Here is a 26,769-nt window from a genome sequence, read left to right as displayed (position 1 = left end):
AACATGATTGAACGAAATTATCCTCATACTCTTCACCATTTTTCGAATTTTGACCAGATCCAATATTATAATTCGTGACCATAGTAAATATGTTTTACTATAACTCATTCCCTCCACAAACATTCCTTTTTATGATAGTTGCAAATAATTGACATGCAAGCTTGACATATTTTTTGTATTATTTATATGATAAAGTCGTCGCTTTTTATCACAAATATATTATCGTACACTTTTTTAGTGAAGGAACAGCTTTCAAGGAAAAAAGGTGGTACGCTCTTTGTAGGGGAAGAGTGAGTGAAAGAACAATGTTAGTGTTGATGAGTCATCGTCGTGTCCATCCTCTGTCAGATTCCCTTCTCCTTTTCCATTAAATCACCGTCAAAAATCCCGATTCCTAATCCTTTTCAAAAGTGAATCGATTCTCAGATATTCTAATTATTCATTTCCCAATGTTAAAGTCATCGTCTCAGTTCATCCTCTGTATTTCAACTACTTTTGTTGACAGCAAATCAACCTTTTTCTCCCAATTTTTTTATCTGGATTATCAGATTCTGCTTTTTCCTCAAAAACCCAACTCGTTTTGCTTCTAAATTAGGGTTCTTCGTGTTTCTCTGTTAACATTTTGTGGTTTTAAGTAGAAGTAGAAGAACAGAATTCAATTTTTCTCCTCGTTTCGTATTGTTTCTAGGTTTTCGTTTCACTAATGCTGGAGTGAAATCGTTGATTTGAAAAATGGGGATTTCGAGTTCAAAAGCAGAGACATGTGAAGCTTTGCGATTATGCAAAGAGAGAAAGAAGTTCATCAAACACGCAATCGATTCAAGGTACAATTTAGCAGCAGCGCATGTTGTTTATGTTGAATCCCTTCAAAACATAGGAATCGCCCTTCGTAAATTCGCAGAAAGAGAAGTAATCTTAGATTCATCTTCAACCACATATGCCGAGAAACCCCCACCCCCACCGCCATCTCCACCACAGATTGACCACAATGGTGCCACCGGTGGCGGTGGCGACCAATCGGGTTCTCCATCTCCATCTCCGCTGCCAGATGTGAGCTTAAATTACATGAAATCAAGTGGAGCTGGTGTTGTTACTGTTAATGTAAACCCATCGAAGAGTAGTAATTGCAATAAGATTTATTTAGACGATGTTGAAAATCCGTCGTTCACAATGTCACCACCGCTGCCGCCGCCTCCTCCTCCTCTTTATTCTTGGGACTATTTTGACCCAACGGAAGGAAGCTTTAGATTTATGAATCATGAACGATTTCAAGTTAACTCCGTTGATACAAATGTCCATGATCAGTTCCCTGATCAAGATGCCGATTTGGGAGAATTCAATACTCCTCCTGAATCAGAGAAAAAAGATCAAAATCCACCAGGTGATGATAAAAATTCCGTCGCGAATGAAGCAAACGGAGTCGCTGAAAATGAATGTGATTTGAACGATGGTTGTTTGAGTGAGGAAGAAACAGAGGATACTTCAGAGCTCGTCGTTCATGGAAGTAAAGATTTTCTTTCAGGCATCAAAGAGATCGAGAATCACTTCATTAGAGCATCGAAAGCAGGAAATGAAGTTTCAAGAATGCTCGAGGCAAATAAGATTCAATTTAGCTATTCAGACGCTAAAGGTATTTTCAATTTAGGTTTTAAATTTTTGTTTTTTCATTCCAATCGCTAATTAATTATCAATATGATTATTTATTTTATTTATTTAAGGGTGCGTTTACCCTTTTTATTTTATTTTATTTATCATTTAAAATGAATGGTGTAATTCAGGTAACTCAACTTCAACAGGATCTTCTTTGGCACTCCTAACTTGTTTTAGAAGCGAAACCTCACTTGTGTTGCATGGTATTTAATTTTTCTTTTTAAGAAATTGTACTTTGAAATTTCTACCTAAAAGTATTATGCTATAATAAATAAAATCATGTGTATTTTCGTATGTAGAACCTCAACAAACAGCAAAAGTAATTACATGGAAGCGATCAATGTCTTCACGTTCATCATCATCATTGCATCCTCCAAGCACACCAACAAAAAGTGATAACGAAAATAATTTCATGGAAGAGTTTTGCATGATTGCAGGAAGCCATTCTTCAACTCTTGAAAGATTGTATGCATGGGAAAGAAAGCTTTATGATGAAGTCAAGGTACCCCAAAAATCTTTTTCCTATTACAACGTTTTACTTTGAAAAATCTACCTAATTATGACATTGAATATTGCTTTTGTGCTTTTTGATGACATTGCTATAATTGGATAGATGATAGGAAGAAATGAAACATATGATGCTTATAATACACAAATCAATGAATGTATCCTTCAAAGTTGATGAAAATTCTTTTGTTTTGGGATTTTGTAGGCAAGTGAATCTATTAGGAAGGAGTATGACCGAAAGTGTGATCAACTTAGACATCAATTTGCAAAGGATCTTAAACCTCATGTGATTGATAAAACTCGAGCTGTTGCTAAAGATTTGCATTCGCGTATTTGGGTTGCGTTACATACGGTTGATTCTATATCAAAACGGATTGAGAAAATAAGAGATGAAGAGTTACAACCGCAACTTGTGGAACTCATTCAAGGGTAAAGCATTAAATTTTATTTATTTTTTACTTAAATAAATATTGTGAATTTATTTTACTTTACTAAAATATTAACAAATGAAATACTGTAAATGTTTAATAAAATTATAGGCAAATATAATAATACGAAAAAATTAGCATTGTAAAGAAGTAAAGCAAAATGAAATGCTAAATATTAAAAAAAAACACACTACATTTATTATAAGAATAAATTGAATGCTTAAAACTTAAAATTATGAATCATAAAACATAAAAAAAATGGATTACTTAAATTAAGAATTTTAAATATTTACAAAACTTGCATCTTTTATAGTAATTCCTAGAAAGTTACAACCAGAATACTAACGGTCCATAAAGAACAATCGAACTTACAATAATTTTAAGAATTGTAAAAATATTATAAGGAAATGGAATTCTTAAAATAATATTTATAAAAAAGTACATTAAATGTGCTGTTTATATCAATTACTAACAAACCAAGCTGTTTATATCAATTACTAACAAACCAAGCACTTAAATAATTATATAAAACAAACCAGATTACAATAATCATAAAAGTACAAAAAAAAAACTATTTAAAATGTTATACCCAAATGAAATACTCAAACTAAAATTGCAAGACGATTATTTGACTTTTAGAAATTTACAAAGGGAGCATTGTAAGGCTATGTTTGGCCTAATAGTTGTTAGCTGAAAAGTTACCTGATAGCTGAAAAGCTAACTGTTAAATAAAAAGCTAGCTGATAAAAAATAACGTTTGGTAAAACTAACTGAAAAGCTAACTGAAATATATAAAATTACATAAAAAGGCATGTAAAAATATGTGTTTCTATAATTAATTAAGGGGTGTATTTGGAAACTTCTAAAAAATCTTTTAAAAAGCTAGTCTAAATAGTTTTTCAAAACGCTAGCTTATAAGCTACTTTTTGGTTTACCAAACACGACAACATAAAAAAACCTCGAAAAATAAACTAGCTTATCAGCTAGCTGTAGCGCACCAAACACAGCCTAAGTTGTAACATATAGCAATTCAAAACTTTCATGGAACATATATGTTTTGGTCTACTTGATGCCAAAAACACTCCTATTCATTTACAAATAATTAGTGATTAAACCTTGCAGATTAATCAAAATGTGGAAATCAATGCTCGAATGCCACCATGCCCAACACAAAACCATCTCATCTTCTCACCATTTCACCATCTCAAGAACATCAACTCACCAAAACGAATCCAAGAACCAGATTCTAAACGAGCTACAACACGAGATCGAATGTTTTGCATTAAGTTTCACAGATTTAATAAAATGCTACACTTCATACATAAACTCAATCAACAATTGGCTCCAAAACTGCATCACCCAACCAAAAGAACGAGCCAAGAGCCGACGAGTCTTCTCACCACGTCGAGCCGTGGCTCCACCGATTTTTGTAATCTGTCGCGATTGGTTAGCTGGGGTTCGAGCCCTACCGGCTCAGAAGCTTGCTGATGCCATTAAAGACTTGGTGTCTCATGTTCATCGAGTATCTATGGAAGAATTTGAGAAGAAAGAGATAGATGTTGAGAATGGTGAGGTAATGGGGTTGGATTTGAGCAAGTTTCATGTGGGTTTGACTAAGGCTCTTGATCGTTTGACTAAATTCTCTGAAGAATCTTTGAAGATGTATGAAGAGATTAAGGAGAATAGTGAGACTGCTGGAAAGGTGTATTTGAATTATCGGCCACCGATGAGGGCTTTTAGTGTATGATGAATGTTTTTTTTTATCGTTTTGTTATCATGCGAAGTGTTTCGTGAAGGAAGAAGGGTATAAGGTGTTTATCATTGCATGTTATTAAAATATTAGAAATTAGAAAAATAGTAATGTATTTTTATGTATTTGTGTATAATAATATCTTATTTAATTTTATTTATTGTTTCATCTATTGGAGTAGTGTGCGTAATTTATTTTTGATTGGCTATGTTTAACACTCCACATCTGCGATAACTAATTTTTCTTTTCTTTTTTTCAGTTTTTTTTTTTAAGGTTATATATCCTTTAAAAAAATTCTCTTAAATATATCATTTAAATTAATCATATAGTATATCATTTTGTATATTTTAGCTATTTTATCAGTTAGCTTTATCAAAAAATATTTTTATTGTATGGTGTCAAACATAGTTTTTGTATTTGAAATATCAAAAATATTTTTATTGTATGGTGTCAAACATAGTTTTTCTATTTGAAAATTTTCTATTATAACTTTATAAAATTTTGTTTATGAAAATGGATTTGTTTTTAATAAACAGTTGTAATTAAAAAAAGATTTTCCTAATAGACTGGATTAATAAATAAATAAATAAAAATATATTGCTATGAATAGTCCTTTTTTTAAAAGTGGTTGTAAAATTTTACGTTTAGATGAGAGTTATGAGTGCGATCTTCTGACCACCCGCAACATCAATATCCTCTAGATTCTGTTGACAGCAACATGGAGGAATGACTTTACGAAAAAAACATCATTACATTATTCTGTTGTTTGGATTCTCATACAATAGTATTATATGGATTATGGAATAAGATTCGTCGTTATTATATTCTAATAAAAACAGTCTTTTTAATATAAAATCTCCATAGGAAACAAAACCGATTGTTTTATTCAGGAATCAGGATAGATATAATTATTGTGAGGAATAGATGTATGATCAATGATGTATCAATCTAACGTAAGTTTTTATTATAAAATTAGTGTTTTTATTTTTATATAAAACTCGATTCGATTTAATGTTTTGTTAGTTCGTTAATAGTTCAGTCAACCTAATTTTTATTAAACAAATATAATTAGTAATTATTTTACACTTTATCTAAATATATATAAGTTATTCTAATTCTTTTTCATTTTATAAAAATCATAAACAATTTATTTTGTTTTAAATAAATATTTTTTACATTTGTTATTAAATATACATAATTTATATAACTTAACTGGAGTCAAGAAAAAAAAAGTTTTAGTACAGTTTATTTTTATAAAATTAAATTAAATTACAAATTAATATTGGGCCATTTTTGCTTGTCATCCTCATATCGTGGTACAAGTTTTTGAGAGATTTTTAAAAATTTTAGCTTTTAAAAAAAACCAAAAAAAAAAAACTTCGTTCGGCACTCGAAGCATTCAACTTTTTCAGAATCATTTTATATAATTTTATATATTTAAAAGTTAACGGTTACTTTAATCGAATATTTCTACATAAATAAAAGCTACAAATTTAGCTACCATATTTCAGCTTCGATTTTCTATCTATCTAACTTTATCAAACTCTCCTTCGAGTTAACATGATTACAACTTATTTTGGTAATCCATTAGTATATGTTATCTTTATTTCAATTTAATATTATTATGTTCATGTATTTTCTTTTTGTTTCACAAGGTTTAATATTAGGTAAATGATATAAAAAACATTCTTTTTACACATAAATTTGATTTTAACACCCTGTTTATTTTTTTATCAATTTTGACACTGTGTTTTCAAATTTGTTATAATTCTGACCACTTCACCGATTAACCAGGTTACATGCTGACGTGTCAGTTTTGATGACGTGGCATGTTGACATGATATTCTGACGTGTCAAAATTGAATTTTTTTTTTTTTCACAAAAAAACATTAAGTTTTCACCTTTTTTCGATTTTGATACTATGTTTAATTTTTTATTTCAACTTTGGCACTATTTTTTATTTCAATCGAACATCATTTATCAAATTTTATTCAATTTTGTCTATTTTCCATTTGAAACCGTATAAATATAGTTTTTTTTTTATCAAATTTTGTTTAATTTTATCAATTTTAACACGTCAGCATGCCACATCATCAAAACTAACACATCATCATGTCACGTCATCATGTAACCTGGTTAACCGGTCAAGTGGTCAGAATTGTAACAAATTGGAAAACACAATGTCAAAATTGACACAAAAAAAACATGGTATCAAAATCGAATTTCTGTGTAAAAATAATGTTTTTTGTGCCATTTACCCTTTACTATTCCAATATTATCAAATTTTTGAGGTTAAATGAACTTGCAAAAACTCATACAAACTCATTCCCTCAGGCGATACGACATTGGTCTAGTGTAAGCCTCCGAAAGATTGAGTTGGCAACCGCGTAAATACTGCTCCTAAGGGTTGTAAGTTGGTTGTGGCGTAGGTCTACTTACGCTTGGTGACAAGGGAGAGAGTAGGTGTTTTTGACGTTTTTTCTACTATTGGCGTTAAAATAAAAAAAAAAATTAAAAACAATGTAATATTTATAAATATCACATTATTTCATACACCGCACACACATTACAATCATCAATTCTTTATCTTTTTTAAACACACTATTTCTCATTTATCAAACTTCCAAAATTGATCAAATCTCAAACGCACCAAATACCTGCCCACACCTCAACCACATTCACTTCACCAATCGGCCCCATACGCATTCAACACTAGGGATGTAAACCGGTCCTAAACCGAATCGGAACCGAAATAACAGAAAACTAATTAAGGAGTAAATGGGGAATTGAGAACTGAATCGAATACTACTAACTGGTTCCCAACCGGTTCCGATTTTCGTTCAGTTCTACCAGGAAATGTGTTATCTAAGAAGACGTTTGGTCCCGGAACCGGCTTGAACCAAACCAGAATCGAAAGAACCATAAATCGAAAATGATGGATTAGGGGAACCTGGAACCGGACCGAATACCATTATTTGGTTTCAACCGATTTTATTTCGAATTCAATTCCGGTTTTGGTTTGGTCTTTTAGTTAAAAATCTCATCCCTGCTCCACACAAATCCTTGCCAAACACCCAAATTTCGAATCACCAACTGGAGGGTTAATGAAAATGCTAGTTCAAACAAACTCACATATTCCACAACCACCCTTTTTCCAACAACTATTCTTACAAAACTATTTCCAACAACCAAACACCGAACTAATTCCAACAATTTCAACAACCTAAAACCCAACCTTCCCAATAACCCCTTCCCAACCCTAATCTCCCTACAATAATGATATCGAAAAGGGTGTTGGAAACTCAAACAAAATCATCAAGAAGGAAAACCAAAGAAAAAATAAAAAGGCAAAAATATTGGGATGAAGATGAGGAAGTAGCAAAAACTTGGATTTCAATATCTTTAGATGGGATAACGGGCAACGCCTAAACCAGGACAACATTTTGGAACCACGTTCTACCACACTTCCACTCGCAAATGGGAAAAGGTGAATATAGGACTTACAATGGTGTCAACGACAAATGGCACGAGCTAAGATCTACTTGTACAAATTTTAATGGAATCTACCTCAACCTCACAAACATGTGTCGTAGTGCAACAATTTCCATATTTTAAACACCGCTCTTAAAGAATACAAAACCACCCATAGGGGTAGACACTTTTCCAACAAAAAATGTCGCGTATTATGCGAGATGGTCCAAAGTGGATCCTTGATCCGAGCTCGTTGTGTCACTCAAAATCCACATACTCCAACAAACGAGCGAGAATTTTGAAGTCAGATACGGGTTTTGGATTTGAACTCAATGATAATGACGATGAAGGGACACATTGTGACATCCCCATTATCACGATCATAAAAGACCGATTTTGTTTCTGCTTATTAAAAATCAAACTACCTTTTTTAATAAAAAACTTGCGGAATTTGTTCCCAGTAAAACATGATAAGTACGTTATCAAAGCATTTTCGGAGAAAAATATTTTTATTCATTTTAAAACATTTAGGATGTCATTGTCAATACAGAAAGATAAGCATAAATAGAACTTACATTCATTATCACTAGTGATTTATATCTCTTTAATCTCTCAGTGTAATATAACTTCATATCAACACCTGTAATATAAATAAACTGAGTGGGTTAGGTTGGGAAACCTGGTGAGTACATAGCGATTTCAATCCCACAATGTTATATCATATATATAATTTAGAATTCTCAAAATATGCAATTTCACCATATATATATATATATATATATATATATATATATATATATATATATATATATATATATATATATATAAAAGCAACTCTTACCCCACCCCGTTAATCCTTACAACGAGACTATCCGTAGTCTCGGACCTTAAATTTTACCTCTTACTTTGATGGGTTTTAGCCATAAGAACTTTCCTATGTGCGCATGCAAAACCCTAATGCTTGGATCTAGGCTTTCTAACTAAACATGCTTTGAATCCAAGACTTCTAATGGCTAATTAGGTTAAATAACAACATAGAAACAGATCTAGAATCATACCTTTGGATTCCTTGTTGACCTTGTTGTCTTGGAGCTTCTAGAGTCACAAATGTCACTCCTCTAATGGCTTACAAACACCAATAGCAAGCAAGATGATTTAGGAGAGAGGAGAGGGGAAGAATTTGGCCAGAGTATCTCTACTTTAGATGGTGTGTCGAATTCCCTCACCCCTAGGGTCTATTTATACTTGTAGACTCCTTAAGGGTTACAACCTAAACCCTAATTGGATAACTTAGACTTTAAGTTGATCCATATCCTTTCCTTGATAACCCTATGGACGATTTTGGCTTATCCAAGCCCTAGAAATCGTCCATCCTATCTAGGATAAGGATTTACAGTCTAAAGTGTAACTATCAAACAATTGACAGTTTATACCCTCTTATTTAATTAATCTCTTTAAGTCACCAAATTAATTCCAATTAATCTATGACTTATATTAATCAAATAACCATATATTATTCCTTATAATATTTACTCTCTCTTAACAAATCATCCATCAAGTTGCTATGGTGAAGGCAACCCAAAAGGACCATGCACAACCGGATCAAATACTTGCCTAATATAGTTGCAGCCTTAGACACTATTCCAACAGTCTCCCACTTGGATAAGTCTAGTAACTATACAAGTACAATTCGGTTTGCAATCGTAGCTCTCAAAGACGCTGTCAACTCTGATCTAATCAATCTTGTCCTTTAGATAAGGGATCGTACAGTCCTCTGTTAGATATCATGCCGACAATCCTATGGAATGGTTAGTCAAGCATTTAATTTCTCGATCTCCGATTTATTTGACATAGAACTTAATCAAACACATCAATTCAGTTCTGACCGGGCCTGGCACATAAGTCAAATCAAATCATCGAGTGGCCAAGATATCTCTTCTACCCTCTTAGGATAAAATTTACAGATAAACTTCGACTTATATGCATTTACTTATTCATTAACCAACTATACACAACAATGCGTTTTATAACAACGAGTTACTGATGCGTTTTCGCATTATCAATGTACAATCAATTAACAAATAATAAACCATATATCTAGGTTTTAAGACTATATGATATTATCGTCTTGCGATCACCTTTTATATCGTATTCCATAAGGTGATTCCAGCAAGCGCGGGTTTATTCCAATGCTCAAAACCAGTTCATAAGCACTCATGAACGTTGCAGCAACCCTTGCTATGTCTAACACCATTTAGACATTCTACACACCAATTCATGACAATCTTCATTCATATCTACTCCCAACATATGAACGATTGTGGACCATTTGAATAATTCGATTATTCCTAATAAACTCAATTATTCTAGAAGTCAAAACATGCAAAGTGAAACAATAGTTAAACAATTAACATGTGACAGTAACTTTACTCATAAATAAAACTCCTTTATTTAATCATCAAATGTTAATTACATTTATCTATTATACGTTTCTAATACTATCTAATCTATACTAATATCATCCTTCAGCCCAATACTCCTAGCATGCTGCAAGTGCTTAACCCTACTCAGTCCCTTCGTAAGCGGATCTGCTGGGTTATCTTCTGATGATATCCTCTTCACTACGAGTTGTCCTTCTTCTACACGATGTCTAATGAAGTGATATTTTCTATCGATATGTCGAGATCTACCATGATCCCTCGGTTCCTTGGTCAAGGCAACCGCACCTTCGTTATCACAGAAAATCTCCATGGGCTCCTTTATGGCCGACACAACTCCAAGATCACCAATGAAGTTTTTTTAGCCATATTGCCTCCTTCGACGCTTCGCTCGCTGCGATGTACTCTGATTCGCACGTTGAATCAGCTACGGTTTCCTGCTTGGAACTTTTCCATGTCACTGCTCCTCCATTTAGGGTAAAGACCCAGCCCGACTGCGAACGATAGTTATCCCTGTCGGTCTGAAAGCTGGCGTCACTATACCCTCGCACCTTCAAGTCATCACTCCCTCCAAGGACTAAGAACCATTCTTTCGTCCTCCGAAGGTACTTAAGGATGTTCTTCACCGCAATCCAATGTGCTTTGCTAGGGTTCCCTTGATATCTGCTAACCATGCTCAAAGCGAAGGCTACATCAGGGTGAGTACAAGTTATAGCGTACATGATTGAGCCAACTGCGGAAGCGTATGGTACTCGGCTCATTTCTGCTATCTCAGCTTCGGTACTCGGACTTTGAGTCTTACTCAACTTGGCATTTCCTTGTATCGGTAGTTCTCCCTTCTTTGAGTTTTCCATACTAAAACGTTTTAGTACCTTCTCTAAGTAAGTATTCTGACTAAGTCCAATTAGTCTCTTACTTCTTTCTCTTACAATCCTTATTCCCAAAATGTAAGAAGCCTCTCCGAGGTCCTTCATAGCGAAACACTTCCCGAGCTAGGACTTGACTTCTTGTAGAGTCGGGACGTCGTTTCCTATGAGTAATATATCATCGACATATAGAACGAGGAAGCTTACTATACTCCCACTGGCTTTGACATATACACAAGATTCGTCTTCGCTTCGTACAAATCCAAACTCTTTGACTTTCTCATCGAAGCAAAGATTCCATCTACGAGACGCTTGCTTAAGTCCATAAATGGACTTCTCAAGCTTACACACTCTATTCGGATGCTTCGGATCCACAAACCCCTCTGGCTGAGCCATGTAAACATCCTTAGCCAACTTTCCGTTAAGGAAAGCGGTCTTGACATCCATTTGCCAAATCTCATAATCATGAAATGCGGCAATTGCTAGCATCACTCTAATAGATTTAATCTTCGCAACTGGTGAGAAGGTCTCATCATAGTCAACTCCGGGAGTTTGAGTAAAGCCCTTCGCGACCAATCGCGCCTTATATGTGTGTACGTTCCCATCCACGTCGGTCTTCTTTTTGAAGATCCATTTGCACCCAACGGTCTTACGTTCGGGCACATAATCAACCAAATTCCAAACTTGGTTATCATACATGGATTGGATCTCGCTATCCATTGCCTTTTTCCATTTTGCAGACTCCGGGCCTGCCATGGCTTCCTTATAGCTATTAGGTTCATCAAGATTTACTAGTGTACCATCACTAATATACGTGTCCCCTTCGGTAGTAATATGAAAACCATAAAACTGGGGTTGAACTCTAAATCTATCGGAACGTCTAAGAGGTAAGGATTCGTCAATCGGTTCAACCGGAGTTTCCTACTCGGGTTGAATGCCAGCGGTAGAGGTTCCTTCATCTATTGATTCTTGAATCTCTTCAAGTTCGATTTGCCTCCCACTGTCTCCTTGGCTTATGAGTTCTCGCTCTTGGAAAACTCCTCTCCTCGCAACAAAGACAACATTGTCTTTCGGTCTATAGAAGAGATATCCAAAGGATGTTTGCGGGTAGCCGATGAAAATACATCGCTCACTTCGAGGTTCAAGCTTGTCGTGAGTATCTCGTCTTACGAAAGCCTCGCAACCCCAAACCTTGATATGTGCCAATGAGGGAGCTTTCCCTGTCCACATCTCGTGAGGTGTTTTGGCAACCTTCTTAGTAGGGACTCGGTTAAGGATATGGGCGGCAGTCTCTAAGGCATACCCCCAAAAGAAGATAGGTAGTGAAGCACGACTCATCATAGAGCGAACCATATCCAATAAGGTTCGATTACGCCTTTCTGCCACAACATTCAACTGCGGTGTCCTAGGAGGCGTCAATTGCGAAACTATTCCACACTCCTTGAGATAATCGTGGAATTCAAGACTTAGGTACTCTCCTCCTCGATCGGATCGAAGCATCTTGATTTTCCTGCCCAATTGATTCTCCACTTCATTCTTGAACTCTTTGAACTTTTCAAAGGTGTCTGACTTTTGCTTGATTAAGTAGATATACCCATATCTACTATAGTCATCGGTAAAAGTCACATAGAAGTGGTTCCCATCCTTCGTGGTTGATCTAAAGGGTCCACATACATCGGTATGTATTAGGTCCAATAGCCCCTCACCCCTTTCACAAGTACTCGTGAAGGGTGACTTAGTCATCTTTCCAAGTAAACAAGACTCACATGTGTCATCTTCCCTAAGGTCGAATGATTCAAACACGCCATCCTTTTGGAGTTGTGCTATGCGTTTCTTGTTGACATGTCCAAGACGACAATGCCACAAGGATGCTTTATCCATACTAGTGGAAGAATCAATATTCAAAACATCATTTCCTAAGTTATCAACAATCATAACAGTTTCATATATTCCATTACATGGTATAGTTTCAAAGTAAAAGACACCATTTAGATAAGCCAAAATAGAACCATTCTCATTATTAAAAGAAAATCTAAATCCTTGTCTATATAAACCATGAAATGAAATGATGTTTCTAGCCATTTCTGGCTAATAGCAACAATTGTTCAAATCTAAAACCAAACTATTCCTAAGCACTAAAGAATACACTCCAATCTTGGTCACAGGCGACGATCTTCTGTTCCCCATGATTAGATTGATCCTTCCTTGCTCTACATCCCTACTTCTTCTTAGTCCCTGCACATTAGAACAAATGTGATAACCACAACCGGTATCAAGAACCCAAGAAATAGCATGATTAGAATCGTTAGATTTGATTGTGTATATACTTGCGAAAGATGGCTTGATCTTTCCTTCTTTGATCGCTTGCAGGTAATCCGGGCAGCTTCTCTTCCAATGTCATATCTTGTGGCAGTGGTGGCACTCTGCCTCCTTTGGGTTGGAGCAGGGCTTAGCGGGATCAACTTTGGTCCCACTAGAAGAGGCACCATCTCGGGCTTTCACCTTGCGATAGTTATTCGATGAAGCTTTCCTCTTCTTTCCCTTCCCTTGACCAATAGCCAAGACAGGAGCAGCGGACGGATTGGGAGTTGGTGCAACAGACTTGTCCTTGAAGTTTCTCTCAGCGACCCTCAAGAGACCTTGGAGTTTGCTTAGGGTGATCTCTTCTTTGTTCATGTGGTAGGTCATCCTAAATTGGTTGTACATTGGAGGCAAAGAGTGAAGCACCATGTCGATCGCCAAGTCTTCACCGAAGTCAACATTTAACTTGCGAAGGCGGTCGACATACCTTTGCATCTTTTGCAGGTGCACGGTAAGAGATTCTCCATGACCCATCTTAGCGGAGATAGTGAAAATCTCATAACGCTCTTGTCTCGCGTTTTGGTGGTATCTCTCCAACAAGTCTTGATGCATCTCGTATGGATACATGTCCTCGTAGGACTTTTGGAATTCGGAGTTCATGGTGGCGATCATGATGCAATGTACCTTCGTTGCATCTCGCTCATGAGTTTCAAAGGCGGTGATTTCTTCGGGAGTAGCAACTTCGGGGTTGATTTTCTCGAGCTTCTCATCGAGGACATACTCTTTATCCTCATAGCGAGCAATGGTGCGAATGTATCTTATCCATTCGCTAAAATTCGTTCCATCGAAGGTGACCTTTTGGCAAAGGCTCATCAACGTGAAAGAACTAGCAGCAGCGTTGTTTGCGTTCGACATCTATAGAAAGGACAAAGATAGATTACAATAAGAATCCCTAATTATCACCCAATAAGAAAATTAGGGCTAGGATCCAACAATAACATTTACATACTATAAAAGGGATGCCATAATCTAACATGCAAATAAATTGAAGGTAAGTGAATGATGATTCACTAATTCTCCATTACAAAACTTAAACTATTAGTCCTAAGTGGTTTTTGAGAATTCCTAGGTTCGGATGAGATTCATTGAAACTATTCAATGGCATGTTTAAATCTCGATATGCCCCTCTCGTTTGTGACTGGGATGCCGAGGATCACAAAGCGGGTGTGAATTACCATGCAAATTCACATGGTGCCTTCATTGTAACGATCACCTATTCGATGTGCCGGTAAACCACACACGCTCCATCGAACTATGATAAACAATGAATCACCCTTTGCCACCTTCGCTTAGAACCAATTAGTGTGCCGGTAAACCATACACGCTCCACTAACTTCTTAGCAAGGTGCAAAGTGTAATTTCATGGGATTGCATCAATTCACTTTTCCTAAAGTAACTAAGATTGGGAAATTTTTAAAACGTGTAGTTACTTTGTATTTCTTATTATACTTTTAATGAGAAGATGAGGTTGCCCTATCCTACTCGTTCGGCTAACGACCCTCCACCAATCAAGCAAGCGGTGGGTGTGAGTGTACACCCATTAAGCACCATTTTATAGGCCGCAACCTTATACCCACCTTATAGATCGGTTTCGTGAATGAGGCCTACTAACGGTAAGACTAGCATTTAGTTATACATATATATATTATTCTAGTAATATCATATTAGTATAGGTTGTATTTTAAAACCTTTTAAAATCTAGGGTTTGAAATTTAAGTTGTCTAAATTAAAACTTTTAATCACAAATATAAATTTCAAAACTTTAGGGTAGGTTTTAAACATTTAAAACATGAAGGATCAAATAACAAATAATTCCAATTAACAATTAATATCCTAATTATCTTTATTTGATTTATCCAAGATTTCTTTTAATATAATTATCAAAATAATTAATCATTTATCACATAAGGAAATTAAATATTTTATTAGATGATAAATATCTTTAATTAGATCAAGATAATAGTCATATATATCAAAAAATCGGATTAGGGTTGATCTAATATGATTAAGGTAAGTTTCCATAAGATAAACATGAAAAAATCCCGGTTTTGCCTAATCCAGACGCTCGGACTCGCCGAGTACAGGCCTACTCGCCGAGTCCACTTTGGAACTCGCCGAGTACATGACTCATAAACCCAAAGTTGAATTTTGCAGGTTTGTTTCAGTTAATCAAGCAACAATTTAAAGAAAACCAAGCTAGGCTCTGATACCACTGATGGGTTTTAGCCATAAGAACTTTCTTATGTGCGCATGCAAAACCCTAATGCTTGGATCTAGGCTTTCTAACTAAACATGCTTTGAATCCAAGACTTCTAATGGCTAATTAGGTTAAATAACAACATAGAAACAGATCTAGAATCATACCTTTGGATTCCTTGTTGATCTTGTTGTCTTGGAGCTTCTAGAGTCACAAATATCACTCCTCTAATGGCTTACAAACACCAATAGCAAGCAAGATGATTTAGGAGAGAGGAGAGGGGAGGAATTCGGCCAGAGTATCTCTACTTTAGATGGTGTGTCGAATTCCCTCACCCCTAGGGTCTATTTATACTTGTAGACTCCTTAAGGGTTACAACCTAAACCCTAATTGGATAACTTAGACTTTAAGTTGATCCATATCCTTTCCTTGATAACCCTATGGACGATTTTGGCTTATCCAAGCCCTAGAAATCGTCTATCCTATCTAGGATAAGGATTTATAGTCTAAAGTGTAACTATCAAACAATTGACAGTTTATACCCTCTTATTTAATTAATCTCTTTAAGTCACCAAATTAATTCCAATTTATCTATGACTTATATTAATCAAATAACCATATATTATTCCTTATAATATTTACTCTCTCTTAACAAATCATCCATCAAGTTGCTATGGTGAAGGCAACCCAAAAGGACCATGCACAACCGGATCAAATACTTGCCTAATATAGTTGCAGCCTTAGACACTATTCCAACATACTTAACCCATACTCTCGGATCTAATTCATGCTCTCGGATCAATAATTGTGCCCATTCCATACTCTCGGATTGGGGACAAGTGTCTATGTGTAAATCCATTCTCTCGTATTAACGACGAATGACTATGTCCTATCCATACTCCCGGACTGAGGACGACTGACTATGTCTTTATCCATACTCCCGGACTAAGGACAACTGACTATGTCTTAATCCATACTCCCAGATTAATGATAGTTGACTATGTCCAATCCATACTCTCGGACTATGGATAATGACTATGTCTAATCCATGTGTGACAATCCGAAATTTCCATTCTGTACAAACTATATCATTTCCATAGAAGTTATAGCAGTCACAGTTAATTTTCAGACTTCCTCGTGTAGTTTGAGTAATTCAGGGTTTACACTTCAGGAAATGTCAGGAGAGTGGATGCACTAGGGTTTAGTGCAACTCTATTATTCCATCACTCTATTATATTAGAGGTCATTTCAGGAATAAAAATATTTTCTTCCAAAAATATCTCAGGACTATAAATAGAATTCTGAACCAAATTCATTCATTATTCTCATTTCCAACTAGAGAAAACCCATTTTCTCTCTCACGAATCTTCGTGTTTTTATCCCAAATCGTGTGTACCTCTTTCTAGTAGTGTTAGAAAGCATTATATGTAGTTATAACATGATTTAGAAGGCTAAATCATTAGATTTAGGAGTTTACTCCCCAAGGTGTTCTTGGGCGGTAAACTCCCGAAACAAAGCCGAGACCGACCCTTGTGTTATCCTACTGCCTTAGACTCATTTGTATGTGTATTAGGGACAAGAAAACAATCAAGAAACACCAACACATGGGAGTTCACGGCCCAAGTGTATCTTAGGCCGTAAACTCCATAGAAATGGACCAAAGGGTGTTATTAAGACACCTAAAGCCCTAGACCTTTACATGGAATTGTTTCCCACTTAATCTAAGGACCAAAGCACATCAAAATCACTTATCAAAGTGAGTTTAAGGCCAAGGCTTTGCTCCTGGGCCGTAAACATGAAAGAATGGCACCAAAGTGTGCCTAATGTCTTCATATGCTTGGAACAAAAGCCTAGAACCTATACCACATGTGCAAGAGACTTGAAAGCATAAAAAACACACCATACTTAGAGTTTACGGCCGTAAACTCTAAGGGGAATGGCCTTAGGGCCTTAAACTCCTAATTGGAGTGTTTCTAGACCTTAAACCCTTCCAAGGACTTAGCCACCAAGTTGGAATAATTCTAGGAATCATTAGGGACTTCAAAACACACCAAACCCCCATGGTTGGGAGTTTATGACCGTAAACTCCATGTGTGATGGTATATGGGGAGTAAACTCACATATAGGGTCCTTTGGAACCCTAAAACACAAGTGCCTAGTCCCACATTAGCTTAGATGCAATCCTTAGGGATTAAAACATTTATATAAAGTGTTTATTATGTCTAGGATGTCTTAACATTATCAATTAATGATTTGAGACTAATTGAGTGCATATATGTGTGATTATATGTTCATTAGGATCGTAGTGTATGTACAAGTCCTCGCTTGACACCTAGCAATCCTATACCGTTCAGTTCATCCCAATCACCAACTACAGGTGAGTTCATACCCCTAATCAATGTTTTAAACAATTTTAAATGCTTTAAGGGGGGGGGGGGGAATACAAGTAGAAACAAACATGTTATTAAATCATTGTTATGTATTTTATAACTGTGTTTGTCATTTAACAGATTTCACATACTACAAAATGTGATGCATGAAATGGTTTTAAATCTTAAAAACACATTATTATCAAATGTTTTACCTTTGAAATGTATATTAAAAATGACATCAAGTCATTGTTAATTATTGTTCAAAACCCATAAGATGTCTTACAAAACCATTTTACATTCTTGAACTAAACTATGCATATACACTTATATTCTTATATATGTATTGATGTTATAGTTTACATCTTTCATTTTCTTCCCACACCCTTGAGTAGTAAGAGTGTATAAACCTACATGATCAACCAATTATAGTTCAGTAAATTATCATAGGGATAATTTGAAGACATCAAACATTACTCCTATTACAAGGAATCACACAAGAGTCAGTTCATTCATGAGTCTATACCAATACCTTACATGATACATGAGTACACTTACTTAGGATTACATGATACATGAATATGTTTACATATACTTACCTGTTACACGAACACACTTACATGAATATCATACAGGAACACTGTTACATAGGTGCATTATCCTGTATTCACTTACCTGGATACTTGTACTTAGGACTACGAGGATGATTTATTAGTACTTACTGTGTAAATTATCTTTACTATCTCGGTTCAATGGGATAGCTCGGCGGGACTTACCATTGCGAACCCCACTGATTAGCACCAGTGGTTGATGACCATCTACGAAGGTCTAAGGTTACTACTTATATTAGGTAGATCGATGGGGACTAACCCTTCCCCCCACCTGCTGCTGCTACAGAGGACAATTGGACAATCTTCGAATGTTCATTAGGTTATACTTTTCGCTTATTGCAATGTTGTGTTACTCCTAGTACCCAGAGATGGCACTTACATTAATACTTGTTCTGGACAATCTTCGGATGTTCATTAGGTTACATATTTCGCTTAACGCGAAGTTGTGTTAGTCCTAGTACCCAGTGACAACACTTACAGTAGTACATTTTCCTGTTTACTTTATTTTGTGATACTTTCACATAAATGATGAGTTAGATTAAGTATTTTAGTACTAAAAAATTGAAGGAAAAACTATCATTTTACTAACAAAACATTCGGGTCTTGGTAGAAGACTACATTATCATAACAAAATATTCGGGTCTTGGTAGAAGACTACATTATCATAACAAAACATTCGGGTCTTGGTAGAAGACTACATTATCACAACAAAACATTCGCGTCTTGGTAGAAGACTACATTATCATAACAAAACATTCGGGTCTTGGTAGAAGACTACATTATCATAACAAAACATTCGGGTCTTGGTAGAAGACTACATTATCATAACATGACATTCGGGTCTTGGTAGAAGACTACATTTCATACTTATAGAAAGCAAGGGATTTTCTAGGGGTTTTCATACTTACATCAACATTTTCATTAAAGGTTTACATGGCCTTCATAATAGATTTTCATAAGCCAGACAATGACACCTTAATTACTTATGAATTCACCAGCTTTAAAGCTGATACTCGCTTTCAAAATAACTTGTATTCTCAGGTCATCAGTTACACAGCTGAAATGGCCAGGTTATCGAGACGATGGAGCACAAACAAGACTCGCCTTATTTTGATTATTCATTTTATTGTTGTACATTAAGAAAGAACACACATGTATTAAAACTCTACTTATAATGCAATGGATGATGATGTTGCTTGTTTATTATATTACACTGCTGTGATACTGTACATGACATCCTCCACCCCTGAACGTTTCCGCCGTTCGTGGTTTTGGGGTGCGACAGATTGGTATCAGAGCATTGTTTATAGTGAATTAAGTATATCAACCCTTAAAAGATATACCAACTATAAACACATTGGGATTAAATCACTCTATCTAAGAGTTTATACTTATAAATAATAAAACATTTAACAAAGTATATGTGCCTGCATTCATACTAAAATCAGTGTCACAATGACAAGAACAAAAGTATTACGATTGTTGAATATCACAGGTAAGCTCGGGGATGTATGGTCAGCCTTGGGAGTGGCATAGCCTGATCAACTATGCTGTTCCAAAGAGTGATTAGCACATGCCCAAGAATGGTTGTGATATGGCAACAAGTCTAAAAACTTACCAACATTACCACAATGAGAACATTATAACAGAACCTAAGTCTAAAATACCATAGGGGTATTTTGTGTTACTATAAGTACTTTATACTTGAGAACTAAAATGGAATCTTCATTCCTAAGTTGGTAATTGCTAAGTGGATACACTAAAGTTATATGTAACTAGGATGTTATAGACTTAGAATCGGTGAAATTTTTTTGCTTTACCCCTATTCCTTGTGAATTTGGAGTTGAGGTCACTTATTCGAAGGCCTATCCTGTGTTGATTACATATAGCTGGTATGCACTTTACAAGTAGCGATGGAACTAATGAAGATTTCCTAAATAATTATCTAGATAGTTCGTCTAATAATTATTTTCTTACCTCAATTCTCGTGTAGATAACATGGTTGGATTCCATCCCCACGAAAACCTGCTCCTTCCGAACGAAGTGATTGCTGGATGGTTTGGAGAAGAACCAGATGATGATCACCCAATCCCTCTGAATGATCACCATGCTGATGACCTTTTAGACAATGGCATCTCCGAACCCGAGGTTGAGAACCTACCCCAGGCAGCTCCCTTTCCGATTCCTAACCCTCGTCCGGCTTTTCATGGCCCGATGCCTGAGTGGGTGGAATGTTTGGAAACATGGAGCCAAGGACAAGATCAGCCCATGCCATTTAATGGTGACCGGAACTTCTATGACCTGAGCAATGGGGGCTCAGCAGACAGAATCATACCAATTCTGATTCGAAGAGTTGCCCGAAATGAAATTCAGGGCAGGACAACTCTACAACGTATCGCAGAAGTTTATACAAATGGAGGAATGCATATGCTTCGCACCAGTCGCATTGAACATGCTCGTGAGAGGTCTCAGAGAGACCATGAAACCCTGCTCCAAGAACTGGCTGAATCACGAGCCGAAGTTATAGAACTTCGAGTACGCCAGAGAGTGTACGAAAGACACCTACTTGATGTGGAACGCCAACTGGCTGAACTGAGAGTTCACAAGAGGGATGACCGTCGCTAGTAGTATATATTTTACCTTACATTCCTTGCTTGAGAGGAATCGTGTTCCTGTCTATTCCCGATGTGGCATTTTCTATGAAACTATCTTGTACTGTAAGTACTTTGGTTAGGTCTTTATACTGTCAGAAAATATCTCCTCTAGATATGATATAAGACCTTTTTACAAGGTCATTTTCCTGAACTTGTACGTCATGAATATCAAAGATATTGACAGTCGGCTAACTTCTGTGTCATTCTTTATTCAAATACTCTTATCATACTTTCATTAGAGTCTATCTGAAACATGCTTTAGTCAAGTCATTGGACTATAGCAATTTAACTCCGGAGACATCTCCAAGTCTCTTTTAACGGTTGGATCACGTTATACGCCAACCAGCGATATCTCGACTAGAACGACAAACGTCTTGAGACCATTGCATGAACTTACTTCCGATCTTTGCTAGGACTGCATCATAGGGATGTAGGTCAAACCTTCGTGAATATACTTCCATTCCATACTAGGACTGCATCATAGGGATGTAGGTCGAACCTTAGAGAACATACTTCTATTCTTTACATGAGCGATCGAGCTACGTTTAGATTCCAACATTTTCGCTCACAAATTCATTTTTCAATCGGTGTAACAGAATCATGAATCCCAAGAGAAACGATCAACCCATCAACCCAACACCAACTCTTCGGATTGATGTAGCTACCTTTCAAGCTGCAGTCTCGGTTGTCGTGTCAGCTATTCTGACCCATCTGAATGCTAACAACGCAAGTGTTAGCGGTTTTGTTAAAAACCATTTCAATCCAAACAACAACCAAGCACCACAACGACCAACAAACTACCACGGTACCCCGAGTGCCGAGGCCAAGAGTAACAGCCAGAAGTTTTGGGCCAAAAGGAAGAACAAGTCGCTTCGAAGGGCGAACAATAAACAACCACCAGTAACAACCTTCACAGCCACGACATCAGCACCTCCAACTACCATCCCTTCGGCCGTCCCAATGGCCCCCAAACCAGCCAAACTTTATGCTGGGATTCTCCCAAAATGCATTAAATGCAGTTTTCACCACTATGGACCTTGTAAGGAGATGCAATGCTCGCACTGCAACAAGAAGGGGCATACAGCCCGTTTCTGCAGGATGCCAACAGCTCAAGATGCTCAAGTGCCAAACACCAGTGTGAACCAGGTTTGCTACGGTTGTGGAAAAGTAGGTCACTACAAAAGGAACTGCCCAGGGGCAGAAATTGCTGGTACAGACGAAAGTCTATTACCAACCACCACCGCAGGAGAGTCTACTCCGGACCCACGTTAATGTAATTTAGGCGTTTCGTTGTAACAGTCTTATGAACCATCCCAAAACTAGTGCAACTAGAGTCTTATCTTTTTTGGGATCCTGTCGGTATAGGGATGCTCGTGCTGCATATGCTTTTCTTTTGTAGTATATGTGATTCGCAGCAATAGTCTTGTAGCAAATGTAAAGTACTGTAACTCTAATCATGGTTGCACGGTTGTTTTTGTTTGTAAACGTTTTATGCTCAAATCTAATGTTTGTAAGTTTCTTTATGATTCCGACATTATCATACGACTCGATTCGATTCGATCCTCGCAATACCAGCTTCATAAGTACATCCCTTTCTCAGTGAACGTCTTTTAGCGAAGACGTCATATCAGAACACCGAAGTACTCATGATAGGAGTACCTTATAGTTCTTTTCCTTTCCGAAGGAATCCCTACATTATAGCTCGTGCAGTACGTCAAGTTCAATTCCAGGATTCATACGGTTGATCTATCACTAAAGAATGTATGCATGAGAGTGATATATAATTAATGTTCTACAGGTTTAGAATTGATGATTCCACTTTAATTTCTTTTCCCTCGATGGGATGTGAGATTAAGGAAGAATCAATTATTCGACTACCTGTTCAGTCTTAATTATATACGACTAGTATACACGAAATTGTGATCATTCAATCACGTATGAATTCTAATATGAACTTCAGGACGGAGACTGTCCAGGAGTTCGAGTAATTGCATTGGCATAGGAACCAACTTAGAACCCAGTATGACTCTTATAACCAGATCGCCTTCAGTCTAAACACCTACGGAAGATACAAGAACAGTCCGAACAACACCACGAACTACTCAACAATAGGATTAGAAGACCAGGCTTCTCACTCTTGAGAGCTCCGATCTTATTTTTACCAGAAGTCGATGGAGTGCATCATATGTACCTCGAAGACCGGAGACTTCGTTTAGATTTCCCTTAGAAATCGTTATCTCTGCCTCGCTTAGAGGAGCTAATTGAGCATCCACAGGGAAAGTGTTACTTTCAGAAATGGACCTGAGATCCGAATATCACCAGTTCGATTGTTAGGGAAGGATGTTCTAGAGACTACCCTCCGAACTCGATGCGGACATTTCGAGTCCGTAGTGATACCCCTCAGATAGGACCAATACGCCCATAGTAATTCCTGAGCTATATGAGGGGAGTACGCCTTTCTTACTGGGATCAGTTCGTCATTTCTCCATATAATGACTACTTATCTACTCTCGCAGTAGGAAAGAACCCATAGAAACATTACCCTTGTAGATACTCTTCACAAAGTTCTCTGAACAAGAGTTTTGGAATTTAGAGACAAATTTCCTGAGACACACTATTAGTGTTGTGGAAATTCTTGAGTACTCTGTCAAATTATCCAAAACCGTTGGAAATTGTCGGCACCGTAGTCACCGACGGAAAATTTGCCAAATTCTAGGTCTTACAGACCTACTATCATAGTCCATTCGAAACTCCCCGCAAACTTCAGGAACCCTTTCGACTTTGACCCAGCAAGGGATGGCCCTTGACTGGGAAGTTAAGCGAGAGAAAGAACATTTGGAATTCTTAGTGAGGGACCAAATTCTTTAGGAAACCTCACTCTGGGAACGGCTTAATACGCTTCATAAAGCGTGGAAAACTAACAATCCAATGTAGTTAGGGCCTCCGAGATTCTTACTAGAATCGGTCCTGCATTTCACAAACTAGACCTACTCCGCGAACTCAATAACGTACATGTTACCCATCGCGCCTCGAACTTGAAACAGTATCTTTCCGTTAGGACTTTCGTAAGCCCTCTCGACGAGATCGAGATTTACGAGATCCTTGACTCCGTATTAGAATCGTAGTGACCCTCGACCGAGAGGTCAAGCGGACCAAGAAACGCCGTTTCCCATTAGTGAAGGTTCGTTGGGATACCAACCGAGAACCCGATTTCACTTAGGAGCACTAGAACCAATCGATTTGGAAGTTTTTCCTCCTCACGACTCGATCATTCGTACATACTTCCTTGCCTAAATTCTAATTTCGGGATGAAATTCCCTTTAACAGGGGGATGATGTGACAATCCGAAATTTCCATTCTGTACAAACTATATCACTTCAATAGAAGTTATAGCAGTCACAGTTAATTTTCAGACTTCCTCGTGTAAGTTTGAGTAATTCAGAGTTTACACTTCAGGAAATGTCAGGAGAGTGGAAGCACTAGGGTTTAGTGCAACTCTATTATTCCATCACTCTATCATATTAGAGGTCATTTCAGGAATAAAAATATTTTCTTCCAAAAATATCTCAGGACTATAAATAGAATTTTGAACCAAATTCATTCATTATTCGCATTTCCAACTAGAGAAAAGGCATTTTCTCTCTCACGAATCTTCGGGTTTTTATCCCAAATCGTGCGTACCTCTTTCTAGTAGTGTTAGAAAGCATTATATGTAGTTATAACATGATTTAGAAGGCTAAATCATTAGATTTAGGAGTTTACTCCCCAAGGTGTTCTTGGGCGGTAAACTCTTGAAACAAAGCCGAGACCGACCCTTGTGTTATGCTACTGCCTTAGACTCATTTGTATGTGTATTAGGGACAAGAAAACAATCAAGAAACACCAACACATGGGAGTTCACGGCCCAAGTGTATCTTAGGCCGTAAACTCCATAGAAATGGACCAAATGGTGTTATTAAGACACCTAAAGCCCTAGACCTTTACATGGAATTGTTTCCCACTTAATCTAAGGACCAAAGCACATCAAAATCACTTATCAAAGTGAGTTTACGGCCAAGGCTTTGCTCTTGGGCCGTAAACATGAAAGAATGGCACAAAAGTATGCCTAATGTCTTCATATGCTTGGAACAAAAGCCTAGAACCTATACCACATGTGCAAGAGACTTGAAAGCATCAAAAACACACCATACTTAGAGTTTACGGCCATAAACTCTAAGGGTAATGGCCTTACGGCCGTAAACTCCTAATTGGAGTGTTTCTAGACCTTAAACCCTTCCAAGGACTTAGCCACCAAGTTGGAATAATTCTAGGAATCATTGGGGACTTCAAAACACACCAAACCCCCATGGTTAGGAGTTTACGGCCGTAAACTCAAGAGTTTACAATCGTAAACTCCATGTGTGATGGTATATGGGGAGTAAACTCACATATAGGGTCCTTTGGAACCCTAAAACACAAGTGCCTAGTCCCACATTAGCTTAGATGCAATCCTTAGGGCTTAAAACACTTATATAAAGTGTTTATTATGTCTAGGATGTCTTAACATTATCAATTAATGATTTGAGACTAATTGAGTGCATATATGTATGATTATATGTTCATTAGGATCGTAGTGTATGTACAAGTCCTCGCTTGACACCTAGCAATCCTATACCGTTCAGTTCATCCCAATCACCAACTACAGGTGAGTTCATACCCCTGATCAATGTTTTAAACAATTTTAAATGCTTTAAAGGGGGGGGGGGGAATACAAGTAGAAACAAACATGTTATTAAATCATTGTTATGTATTTTATAACTGTGTTTGTCATTTAACAGATTTCACATACTACAAAATGTGATGCATGAAATGGTTTTAAATCTTAAAAACACATTATTATCAAATGTTTTACCTTTGAAATGTATATTAAAAATGACATCAAGTCATTGTTAATTATTGTTCAAAACCCATAAGATGTCTTAGAAAACCATTTTACATTCTTGAACTAAACTATGCATATACACTTATATTCTTATATATGTATTGATGTTATAGTTTACATCTTTCATTTTCTTCCCACACCCTTGAGTAGTAAGAGTGTATAAACCTACATGATCAACCAATTATAGTTCAGTAAATTATCATAGGGATAATTTGAAGACATCAAACATTACTCCTATTACAAGGAATCACACAAGAGTCAGTTCATTCATGAGTCTATACCAATACCTTACATGATACATGAGTACACTTACTTAGGATTACATGATACATGAATATGTTTACATATACTTACCTGTTACACGAACACACTTACATGAATATCATACAGGAACACTGTTACATAGGTGCATTATCCTGTATTCACTTACCTAGATACTTTACTTAGGACTACGAGGATGATTTATTAGTACTTACTGTGTAAATTATCTTTACTATCTCGGTTCAATGGGATAGCTCGGTGGGACTTACCATTCCGAACCCCACT

General features: G+C 36.6%; 1 protein-coding gene across 1 annotated transcript; it reads left to right on the top strand.

The window, feature by feature from the left end:
• Positions 1-255: 255 nt before the first annotated feature.
• On the top strand, positions 256-4,507 carry LOC145043578 (uncharacterized). Its single transcript, XM_078992275.1, has 5 exons — positions 256-1,630; positions 1,779-1,853; positions 1,950-2,152; positions 2,363-2,586; positions 3,708-4,507. The coding sequence occupies exons 1-5, from the start codon at positions 733-735 to the stop codon at positions 4,330-4,332; spliced, it is 2,025 nt and encodes a 674-aa protein (XP_078848401.1). The 5' UTR covers positions 256-732; the 3' UTR covers positions 4,333-4,507.
• The last annotated feature ends 22,262 nt before the right edge of the window (positions 4,508-26,769 follow it).

Source organism: Lactuca saligna, chromosome 4 (genome assembly GCF_052625555.1).
Source record: "Lactuca saligna cultivar CGN05327 chromosome 4, ASM5262555v1, whole genome shotgun sequence".
In the NCBI taxonomy this organism is placed as follows: domain Eukaryota; kingdom Viridiplantae; phylum Streptophyta; class Magnoliopsida; order Asterales; family Asteraceae; genus Lactuca; species Lactuca saligna.
The sequence above is the reverse complement of the archived record's forward strand: the minus strand, read 5'-3'. Positions and strand labels throughout refer to the sequence as shown.

What these genes read in the sequence shown, in the direction of transcription:
- LOC145043578 (XM_078992275.1), top strand. Translation starts at nt 733, where the DNA reads ATGGGGATTTCGAGTTCAAAAGCAGAGACATGTGAAGCTTTGCGATTA. An exon ending in AGCTTTATGATGAAGTCAAG is followed by an intron (nt 2,153 to 2,362) that starts GTACCCCAAAAA and finishes GGGATTTTGTAG; the next exon opens with GCAAGTGAATCTATTAGGAA. An exon ending in CTTGTGGAACTCATTCAAGG is followed by an intron (nt 2,587 to 3,707) that starts GTAAAGCATTAA and finishes TAAACCTTGCAG; the next exon opens with ATTAATCAAAATGTGGAAAT.